At 40.4% G+C, this 11,524-nt stretch overlaps 2 protein-coding genes across 3 annotated transcripts in view; one reads left to right on the forward strand and one right to left on the reverse strand.

The window, feature by feature from the left end:
* Window positions 1-738, reverse strand: part of pkib (protein kinase (cAMP-dependent, catalytic) inhibitor beta) — a 32,788-nt gene extending 32,050 nt beyond the window's left edge. For both annotated transcript variants that reach the window (XM_085395976.1, XM_085395978.1), the window contains exon 1: window positions 702-738. The gene's annotated coding sequence lies outside the window, so the exon portion shown is untranslated. The remainder of the gene's footprint in view (window positions 1-701) is intronic.
* A 2,145-nt stretch (window positions 739-2,883) lies between these two features.
* Window positions 2,884-10,671, forward strand: serinc2 (serine incorporator 2). The gene is made up of 10 exons (XM_085396156.1): window positions 2,884-3,019; window positions 5,496-5,657; window positions 5,853-6,040; window positions 6,207-6,286; window positions 6,870-7,007; window positions 7,316-7,485; window positions 8,479-8,569; window positions 8,730-8,883; window positions 9,771-9,986; window positions 10,070-10,671. The coding sequence occupies exons 1-10, from the start codon at window positions 2,981-2,983 to the stop codon at window positions 10,206-10,208; spliced, it is 1,377 nt and encodes a 458-aa protein (XP_085252282.1). The 5' UTR covers window positions 2,884-2,980; the 3' UTR covers window positions 10,209-10,671.
* Window positions 10,672-11,524: the final 853 nt, after the last annotated feature.

Here is an 11,524-nt window from a genome sequence, read left to right on the forward strand (position 1 = left end):
AGTCACCGATTATTTTTGCGATTAGTCGACTAATCAGATCATCATCCATTAGACGTAAAACTACAGCTTATTGCACCAGCAGCATCTGCTCTTATATAACTATCATTAGCTTACAGCTTTAAGTATTTAAGGTCTGTGCTAACTAAAAATAAAGACAAGATGATCGTTTATTAAATTTTAATGAAATTTGCAGATTGTTTCGGTGAAGTTTAATAAACTCCTTGCTATCTAAAATATAACAGGACACTGGAGTATATTCTGGAGCATCTCACACTTCTGATAATCAGCTGTCTGCTTGACGTTTATTCAGCTGTGTAAAAACTATAACTTTAATCTCAGCCAAACCGATTTACTCAGGAACAAATAAAATACTAAAAAAAAAAAGCCAAACAATAACATTTTAAGTTATCTAAGTGACTCATATATATTTAACCTGAGTAGCGAAAGACGGCGGTGGGTTTGAAAACGATTTGCGGGGAGTCCGGTGTTCTCACGGAGCTAGTGAGCCTAGCCCCCGGCTCGCTAACGAGCTAGTGGGTGACAGATGTCTCCGAAAACGTCGGAGCGCTTTTGAAAATATGTGGTGTCCTGATAAACTGAGCAGATATTTGAGGTTTACACAGCTACATTCTCGCCTGAAAATATGTTAAACGTTTATTTTGTGACCCAGAAAGAATAATAAGAGTAACATTAAAACTAACCAGCTGCCGCCATTGTTGGAAACTGCGCTGGGCCGCGCTATGAATTCTGGGATATGAATTCTGCTGCTTCTTCTTCTTCTTCGGGGTTTAACGGTAGCTGACATCCTTGTACATGCAATGCTGCCATCTTCTGTTTCAGTCCGTTATTACACTCTTAAATCCTGCCACTTATTCCTGCGTCTTTTGTGATCGTACAAAGTTTCAAACGACGCGTCGACTATTAAATCAGTCGTCGACGATTTTGATAGTCGACATAATCGTGACTAGTCGACAAATCGTGGCAGCCCTAATTGATAACAACAACAACAACAACAACAACAACAACAACAACAACAACAACAACAACAACAACAACAATAACATAAGTTAAAGGGCAGACTTGTGCAGCTGAGTGTAAGGAGGTGCAAAGTGCAAACCAAAACACAAGTGTACAAGAATGGCAACCTTACATAATAACCTTTGTAAGCCTTTGGCTACTGTATCATTTTCTACTTACCAAATAGATATTGACCCTCTTCTCTTCCTTAATTTTTGAAAACCCTTCATGACAAAATTATCGCAGATGTTTAACAATCATGAAATCAACACAAACCAATTATCGTGATCAAAACAGATTCCACCTCTTAATATTATTGATTTTGCCTTCTGTAATCTGTTTTCTACAGTCATTGATCTGAATAGCTTTATTTTATTTTGAAGGTAATTTGCTACAATTTCCGTTGTTACTTTTCTTTTCTGGGCTTAGTCTTGTGGCTCAAAGGTTTGTACCATTGTTTTATGAGTGAGGGGTGCGCCTTTTTTATACGTTCAGATGATCAGAAGCAGTATCACTTGTTTACATGCCCTTTGACTAAATCAGATAAGTCCACCATATGTCTTTAGTCCTAAATACCACAAATATTTCAATCCTTCCTACTGCAGAGATTGCAGTGAGACTGCAATATGCATGCCAAGGCTGTTTAAGGCTTCCACCTTAAAACATTAAGAGAAGAAGAGCGATGCTGTAATGGCAAAGCGCTTTCTGAGGTTGTTTTAGTCAACAGGCAATTTTACACTCTAAATACGTTGTTCAGTGGACCTCTTATTATCAAATGGCATCTAGAACAAGTCTAATGACAGGACACGGAATGTTTGGAAAAACATCGGATTGATTATAGTCATGATTTTATGTATCAAAGGGTTTGATTTGAACATCTTTTTATCTGGTAGAGAAAGCAAGTGTGAAGAGGCGGAAAATAGATCCTTGCACCGTAACAAATTACTCACAGCTGAACACCTTCACCGCGTCCCTGAAGGTCAGGCACACAAACAGATGGAGGTTTGCACCCTACTGCTTTAAACTCACCTTCAGTTTTTTTTAAATTTACTTTTACTTTTTCTTTTCTTTTTTTATTTGTGCTGTAAGCTGTAATAAATCAAATAAACATGTATTTAACATTTCTTTACCACTATGACATTAAATGTTAAGGCATTTAAAGGAACACTATAAAATGATCGCTAGAATTAAAATGTCAATAAAATGGATGACGACACAACACCCTATGGTTTTAGAGAACACTCATTAAAACAGATACGCTATACAACATAATAGGAAACATGTTTTTCATATAATAAAATCATTGTTAATAATAATAATACTATTTAATATTGTCTTTCTGCTTTTTTAATGACTATTCTTTTTACTTGACCATAGTTCACTGAGAAATTTAGTAGGGAATTCTAAGAAAACGTGATATACGTTTGGGTTTAGGTGTTTGAAGGCCTGTAAAAGAAGGGCATTTTCGCTATTGCGCATTAGCACATAATTGGCCACATTTCTGGAGGGACAACTCACGGATCCAATCACAATAGGTTTTGGATGGCCAAAAGCCAAATATCTGGTTATTAACAGTAACGCCCCAGAGAAAACTGTCATGCGCGCAGTTTTACCCAATTTAGCCAAACAGTGCCGGAAGTACAGTCGATTAGGCGTCAAAGTAAAACAGAGCAGCCACAGTTTTAACAGCAACAGAACGTTCCGCGGATTATTTGTATTTCATATGAGGGTGTAAACTAATGCAAAAATGTATGATTAACTGAAATATTTGTGTTTTCAGTTATGGATTATCCCTGAATTGTGTACGTGCAGACAAAGAATTTTTTTAATTTGAAAATCTCGTGCGGACGTCTGTCACTGTGTTCCGTTTAATTAACCTTACTCCATTGTTTTGCGTCAGTTTCTTCCTGAACTTTTCGAGCTTTGAGGACTTTTACCGAGACTTTTACGGAATTAAAACATCATGGGTGCTTGTTTGGCTCTGGGTTCACTCGGAAGTTGTGTAAGTATACATTTGCCAGTTGTCGTGTTGGCAAATGAAATACGTAGTAGTTTTTAAACGTCTTTATTTCTTTGTTTTTATCTAATTCTTTTGCCTTGCTTTACTAGGCAGGCCGACATTAGGCAAGGGAAATGACACAACTTCAAGTGAAACCGCTAAAATTAGATTCGTTTCCTTTAGCCTACTGACAAACTCAACACTACACATGTCCTGTGACATTTACTTTGATCTTATACTTTCTTTAATGTTCTAAAGAAATCTGTGCTGGATAGTTGGATTCGAGGGACGTCGGAATTATCAACTTTCTGAAGCGTTTTAGCAGATAACGTGAGTAACTTGGTTTAGTGTTTTAGAGTGACGATGAATGGTGAGTTTAGACACGTGGAGAGAGGTTTGCGGCTACGACCCACATCATTTCAGTCAGTACATCAGTAGACGACGCAGCTAGCTGTCCAAGGTGGAGTTTCCGGAGTTTCCCCAGATATAAAGTCACGTGCCACATTAAAAAAAACAGCATCACTGTTTGTGCTGTTCATGTGCAAATGATGATCTAGTTTTTGAGACTTCTGACACAACATATTGTGATGAAAACCAACGTTTTTAATGACTTGTTCAAACTGAAATCAAACGTAAGTGAAGACGTCATTCAGTGGGAACTGATTAGATTACCTCTCGGCAATTTGAAGATTGTGATCCGTGTTTCAAAGCATATACAAAACCTCCAAGACAACGTCATTTTGAGTTTTTCAAGCACTACTTTAACATTTTATTTGTTTATTTTAACTGCCATATTCAAATATCGGATCCAGGGTCGGTAGCTAACATTAAATCCTGTCACATGTTAGAACATTTAAAGTATGAGAGATGGTTCTGCAAGGAAAATGTAGCGAACGAATGTCCTAAAACAAAATCCAAGGTCGCAGCTTTTGAACTTTTGACTTTTTAACACACTCAGATGTCGTCACTTCCTCATCGCGGTGTCATCTAAAGTAACAGTGGTGTGTTTTGGGCGCAGGAATACGTTGTGATGGTGAGCCATAGATCACGTCAACCAAAACCGAAACTTTTTTTTTCTCATTCTGATGACCACATTTGCCAAGAAGAGGAAATCATTCATGCTGTTAAGGACAGAGTCTGAGATTTATTGCAGTTTCTAAGAGCTGGAAATGTGGAAATGACTACAGTTTGAAAAATAGTGCAGTATTCTGATTTCAAGAAGCCAGACATTGCTTTTTCACTCTCTTTGTTAGTCCAATCGTTGTACCTGTTTATTTAATGGGGAGTGTTTTTTTTGTTTTGCTTATCTTTTTGTTTGTTGACACAGTAACGCTGACCTAAAAATTATTCAAGTATAAAAAGGCACCTTAGTCAGGGAGTTGAACCATTTTTGTGTCTACACATAACAGATACATTAGCAAAGAAAACAACTGCCGATTCCTGGTGTTCCTGGATAAAAACAGAACACACTACCAGTCATGGATTGGCCTCCGCAGAGCTCAGACCTCAACATTAGTGAAGCAGCAGCAGTGGGATCATCCTGACAGGAAACAAAGTAAAAGGCTGGTAACATCCAAAGAAGAGCTTTCAATGACGTTCAGCAAGCCTGGAGAACTATTCCTGCAGATGAAGGAAATGACAAGAAAGCCTGCCTAAGAGTGATGAGGCTGTGTTAAAGAATGAAGGTGGTCATACCAAATACTGCCGTTCAAGCGGTTTTTCTCTAAATGTGGCACTAAATCCACCTTCTGGAAGAGATTCTAGGTGTGCTGAAGTTTGCCATTCACCTTTTCTCATGTTGTACAGTAAAACCAAAATATTTAATTAGCTGACATGCATGGCAATCACAGCCGGTTTCTTCTGGCAGTCTTGGAGAAACTTCACGATTGGGTTTAATACATGTGTCACTGACTTGGTCAGCTGTTCAGTTCATGCTGTTTGTTGCCAGCACTCTGTGGCACAGGCCCGGCTCAGCCGTAGAAACCGAATGCTTTTCAGCGCAGCTGCAGTGTTTACACCCTGGGCTCGTGTCCTCTGGAGCATGCTTATATTTAGTGAAGGATGGCTGCTCTCAGCTACAGTCTCCGCCTCGGTGCTTCATGCACCTCTCAGCAGCAAGCGCGTGAATCATGCAGAAGTCCTGCGTGATCCGGTTTGCAGCGCCGGATCAGAAACAGACAGGAGGAGAGATTTGTTATGGTGGCATCTCTAATCACAGACTTGATTAGTACCACAGGAAGGAAAAAATGGCTTGTCATTGCTCTCCTGAAAACATGCAGAAGAAAGAGAAAGATGGTTGCCCCTGACAGCAGCAGCAGTATCTTTTTTTTGTTGTTTTTGTTTCCCCCCCCCCTCCTAACCACAGTGTTTGCAAGCCATGCATGCATTATCCTGATTATCCTACACCCCCCGAGTCCAATCCCTGAGTTGCATAAAATATGAAGCTGTCCTGATATTTCTCTCTTTCGTCCTTCTCCAGGCATCCTGTTTGTGCGGCTCGGCCTCCTGCCTGCTGTCATCATGTTGCCCTTCCACATACAACTCCACCATCAGCCGGCTGGCCTTCTCCTTCCTGCTGCTGCTGGGCACGCTGGTGTCCATCATCATGATTCTGCCAGGCATGGAGGAAAATCTTAAAAAGGTTGAATGAGATTTAATGGCTATGAAAACAGTTTATTAACCGCTGTAATCCATCAACACAGATATTTCAAAGTGACCTAACTGGATGTTTGAATTGGGTTATTTTATCCCAGAGCTTCCTGATAAATCTAGATGAATCAGTTGTACCCCACCGTTGCCCTTTCACCCTTTAATTTCCTATTTGCGTTCACGTCAGATTCCAGGGTTCTGCGTCGGCGGTTCGCACATAATTGGCATAGAGAACAAGGTGAACTGTGACATCATCGTGGGCTACAAGTCTGTGTACCGCATGTGCTTTGCCATGGCCTGCTTCTTCTTCCTCTTCTCCATCATCATGATCCGAGTGCGCAGCAGCAAGGATCCCCGAGCAGCCATCCAGAACGGGTTAGTGGTGCAGCTTTGTTTTCTCTCCTCCACGTTGCCACAGCATGCTGCCCTCTGGTGGCCAAACGTGGACACTGCACCTTTTAAGAATGCATTTACACAAACACTGATAAACCGGTTTGCTGTGTGTACATAGATGGAATAACATTGATTTTTTTTCCCTCAGTTTCTGGTTCTTCAAGTTTCTGGTGCTGGTTGGTATAACTGTGGGAGCGTTCTTCATTCCAGATGGAGACTTTAATACAGGTATGGTTTTAGCCACAGTGAGGACAGTTCTGATAAAATTCGAGCTTGAATCTTAATGCCCGTAGTTAAACTTTTTGAAATTCTGTGAAAATGGAAACTTAAAGTGGGGACTTATATTAGTATTCAGTTACATACCATTGTATTGTTTAGTGTATTAGTCCATAACTGATGTAGAGTATGACATTCAGTAGTATCTACATGTTTTTTTTGATATGTCTAAAACTTGGTATGAACCCAGTAGTCTTGGCATAAATTTCCCACAATGCTATGCAGCATTGACAGATTCCTGGACAGCGACAGAGAAGAGAGCTGAGCTCTAACGTCAGTAACTCATAAAATTAAGTCTTTCAGTATAAAAGTTTTAGCTTTGTTGTGATAGATCTTTCAGAGTTGTTTATCAGTACAGGGCTTATCTCACATGAATTTGCATTACCATGGAAACGTGTCTTATCTGTTAGGCCTGATCAGATTTTAATGACGATGCTCCTGATCCAGATTCATGTTGTTGTAAACAAATGTCTGTAACACCACACAGAGAGCAAACTTGTGGAAAGTTAACCGATCTCATTCTGTCTGCTACAAGTGTGGTATTACTTCGGCATGGTGGGCTCCTTCATCTTCATCATCATCCAGCTCATCCTACTGATTGACTTTGCCCATTCCTGGAACCAGTCCTGGCTCGAGAAGGCGGAGGAAGGAAACACCAAGTGCTGGTTTGCAGGTATAATACTACCAGATCTTCAAGTGATAGTTCTGTGGAGAAGCTGGAGTTTCCCAGATAAGGGATAGTACGGGATATTATGTAAGATTAGGCTATGTATAATACTACATGTACTACTTTTTTTTTTTTTCCTTAATCATTATACAGATAATTTATCTGCATAAAAGCCACTGAACTAACTTTGAGGTTGTGCTGTAAAAGTCTAGGATTTTGATCAAGAAGCTGATACTTCAGTGAGTCAGTGTTACTATACGACCCAGCACTTTAAAACGATTGTCTCTGATTCTGTTCTTGTGTTGTCCCCACAGCTCTCCTCTCCGTCACCTTCATCAACTACGCTTTGGCGTTTACAGCCATTGTGCTCTTCTATATCTTTTACACCCAACTTGACGACTGCACAGAGCACAAAGTCTTCATCAGCCTCAACCTCATATTCTGCATCATTGTGTCCATTGTGTCCATTCTGCCCAAAGTCCAGGTGATGTAGAAACTTGAGGAGATAGACTTCTATAATTTACAGAAAAAGCTGCTGCCACGTTAATGTGGTGGCCCTGAGAGGTCAGACGGATTGGAACTTAAGAAAAAACATGCAAAACACGACGGCAGTGATTCTGGGGTCGCAATAACACCACGGACCAGCTGCAGAAATCACAGAAAGGATTGCACTGAGATACACTTAGAAGCAACTGAGGGTTCATCAGTGTTGTGGGGAGAAAAAGATGCAAGTTTTAAACACATGATTCATATAACACCGTAGATACATTTGCTATTAGCTGTTCACTGTTAGCTTGTCACTTCCACAGCTGTTCTGTCATGGTACTGTCTCCCCAGAAACGTTGAACACAGAAACGCTGTTGTGTTTTGTAATTATTTTTTTGTAGCTTTTGCATCATTTTTTTTTCTCTCTTTGCAGTGTGTTTTATTCAATTCCATTGTGTTTTGTGTGCTTTTGGAGCGCTTTTCTGTTTGCGGTGCATTTGACCTCTCAGGGCCACCGTATGTTAAAGCCCCGACAACTTCACTGGAGCATTGTCTGCCGCTCACTGTGCCGTAGCAAAGAAAGTGAGAAAAAAATCACTGAAAAGACTTTTCTCATGAGAAAAGATCAGTAATCAGGTGACTAATTCAGGCTATTACAGCTGTCCAGTGTAATGTTAAATTAAATTTGTTTGAGTTCACTTCTAACTTCAGTTACTTGCACTTGATGTGATTTTATTTGATAATGAGGTTTGTGTTAATGATAAAAGGACTTTGTGGGCTGGTACTATGATGGTGCTTCACTCAAACTGCATTTTTACAAAAAAATATTCACTAACTGCTTTGTACACACTCACTCAGATGGATGTAGCAGGGGCAAGCTCAGTATCATGTCCAAAGACACAGACATGCAGACTGCAGGAGCAGGGCCACACCTTTGATTAACAGACGCTGCCTTCTTTTCTAACGTTTGGCTTTCTCCACGTCTCCACAGGAGGCACAGCCCACCTCAGGTCTGCTTCAGGCCTCCCTCATCTCCCTTTACACCATGTATGTCACCTGGTCAGCCATGACCAACAACCCCAGTAAGTCCAATAATTGAGCCACTGTATGGCTGCAGTGTATTCAAAGCTAAAGAAAACAAGTACACATGTTTTTAGAGCTACATGCTGTTGTGGTCTTAATGGAGACAATTCTCATCGCTAACTGTTAGTGCTCACCCGACTTCCTGCTTTCCCACCTCAGACCGGAAGTGTAACCCCAGCCTGTTGAGCTTGGTCCAATCCAGCAGCCCAACTCCAGCACCAGGACCCACCTCAGCCCCCGGCACCACCCAGTGGTGGGATGCGCAAGGCATCGTGGGATTGATCATTTTCCTGTTCTGCACTCTTTACGCCAGGTATTTTACTGCTGCTGCTGAAAGAAAAGAAGTGTTTGATGTATTATCAAGCTCTGTCTGTCAGTGGGGTCATAAAATATCAAAAATGCTTCAGATTGAAGCAAATCAACATGGTTAAACACACGATTGTGTTGATTAAGCAGCGGAAGTGTAAAAAAGGAACCCTGCTGTTCATCCAAATGACTATACTGGATTGTTGTAGTACATAAATGCTACTAGCTTTTAAAAAAAGACAATAAAACATATATGGAAGCATAGAGGATGTTTAAGTTGTGCTGCTGTTGATAGAGATTTTCAAGCGAGGTCATTGAGTCAGTGCAGGAAGAGAGATGAGCAGTAGCAGTAAAGAGGATTCAGACTCTCAGAATGTAAAACTTTAAGTAAGCCAGCAGATTTTACCTGCAATCTGGACTAAAACTGATTAGTCAAGTACTCGCAGAGTGTTCATATTTACTTATCAGACAGGTTCAGTGTTGTAAGCCCCAACCACCAAATTTCAGAAAGTATCACCTCCATGAACAGAAAACTTTTACGGGGTTAAAAGTTCATGTGACAACTGAGAGAGAGACAACTGCAGGATACATTTCTTCTTCGGTAGATACAAAAAGACCCATCAAACATGCTGGTGAATAATGGAGTGGCCAAAAATATAATTATTTGTTTGCATGTGGCATTGAATTGTTGCTGTAAAAAACTACTTTGTAATAAACACGCCACAAACTCCACACAGAGAAACGTAGAAAAAAAATGCATAAGAAATCTAAATATTCACTTAGTTCAAAATGGAAACCAGTTCAAAACCAGTTTGTCTGCATCCACAATAAGAAGCTGCTGAAATTTGCTGCTGTCTGTGAAAAGTGAGTTTTTCATGCTGTTCCCCATCACAGCATCCGCTCATCCAACAATGCTCAAGTGAACAGACTGATGCAGACTGAGGAAGGTCAGGGTCTGACCGCCAGCGAAGAGGCCCCCGCGGGGGAGGACGGAGTCCGACGGGCTGTGGACAATGAGGAAGATGGAGTGACCTACAGCTACTCCTTCTTCCACTTCAGTCTCTTTCTGGCCTCGCTCTACATCATGATGACGCTCACAAACTGGTACAAGTAAGTATGTCCTGTTTGCTGCCACTACACCTTAAAGAGGTTCGCTTCTCTCCCAGTGCTGACTGTCTCTTGTGATTCTCTAGGCCTCACACTGACTACCACGCCATGCAGTCCAGCATGCCAGCCGTCTGGGTGAAGATCAGCTCCAGCTGGATCGGCTTGGGCCTCTATCTCTGGACTCTGGTGGCTCCGCTGGTGCTCCCTGACAGGGATTTCAGTTAAAAGCCGCCATCTGCACTTTTGCCATTTGTACCTTAAGTAAAGAAAGCTTTTGCTTAAACTTGTTCTGCTTGGATGTTGTACAGAAACAGAGCTTAAGAGCTTTAATCACATTCCAGTTTGTCACCTCAGGTAATTTTTCCTCATTCTCCACTGTTGCAAATATAATTGAAAGCACTATATGCCTTTTATAGGTCATTACCAAATGAATGCTGACTTCTATGGGGAATGGTGTTTCACTACATTTACATCATACTTTTTTTAATCATTGACTCTGTTTCAGTTTGATGGGAACATGTTTAGGTTTCTAAGATGTATTTGAGCTACCCTTTGTTTTTGTTTTTCACACTTTTGTCCACTTCACATATTGTGCCCTTTAAATGTTTTGCACACATTTGATATCTGTAAAAAATTTTGACATGTAGCTTTCACTCAATATAAGTAATAAAGCTGACATTCTTTTAAACCTGTATGCAGTAATATTACTGTCCTGCAGATGGTACTGTTCTCCCTTTAACTCCAGCATGATTAGCAACATTGTTTGATTTTAATTATTGCAAAGTCTATAAAGATGTGTTGTACTTTTATATATAGACTTTTTCAAATTTATTTATTAGGCTTCAAACACTTTATGCTGCCTGCTGAACTCTTGACTGGCAGACATTTCCAAATGCTTCACTGTTCGCCCTCCATTGATCACATGGTGCTGTGACGATGTTATTCACTGTGTTCCTTCTATGCGGAATTCTCTTGTCCAGCACAAACACAACCATTTGGCAAGTAGTGGTGGGGGAATGTGCTTTTTCCCATCACAAGATCAGCCTGAACAAGCTGCTTACACACAACTGTTTATTCAAGCTATCTTTTGGGGATGAGCAGCAAGTGACTGGCCTATAAAGTCTTGCCTGGAGACTGAACAGCATATTTTCTCTTCAATGTTCTCATGACATTTTTGAATATTTTTCCAACCACACAAAAATAAGATTTTCTTGCACTCTGGGTTACTCACAACCTCCCCCCCCCCCTCCGCTACATACACTCCCTGTCCTACCTCTCTCCTGACCTCTTCCCCACATACTGACAAGGTTTGGAACCAAAAATTTCAAATATGGATTCATCACGCCATAAGATCTGTTGCCACTGATTATCAATCCAGTTCTTATGAAAACTAATTTGTGCAAACTGCACCATTCTATAGCAGGTTAAGTTTTTAATAGTTACATAATACCAAAACACATATGTAAACAACATTTATTTAGGGCAAAACAAATTGATATTTTAAACTCTTAGCATAATTTGTTTAAAAAACAAACAAAAAA

The sequence above is a fragment of the Rhamphochromis longiceps genome, linkage group LG22 (genome assembly GCF_057381845.1).
Source record: "Rhamphochromis longiceps isolate RC_006_pf linkage group LG22, R_longiceps_female_GT1.1, whole genome shotgun sequence".
NCBI classification, from domain to species: domain Eukaryota; kingdom Metazoa; phylum Chordata; class Actinopteri; order Cichliformes; family Cichlidae; genus Rhamphochromis; species Rhamphochromis longiceps.

What these genes read in the sequence shown, in the direction of transcription:
- serinc2 (XM_085396156.1), top strand. Translation starts at nt 2,981, where the DNA reads ATGGGTGCTTGTTTGGCTCTGGGTTCACTCGGAAGTTGT. An exon ending in AGCCATGACCAACAACCCCA is followed by an intron (nt 8,570 to 8,729) that starts GTAAGTCCAATA and finishes TTCCCACCTCAG; the next exon opens with ACCGGAAGTGTAACCCCAGC. An exon ending in TTCTGCACTCTTTACGCCAG is followed by an intron (nt 8,884 to 9,770) that starts GTATTTTACTGC and finishes TCCCCATCACAG; the next exon opens with CATCCGCTCATCCAACAATG.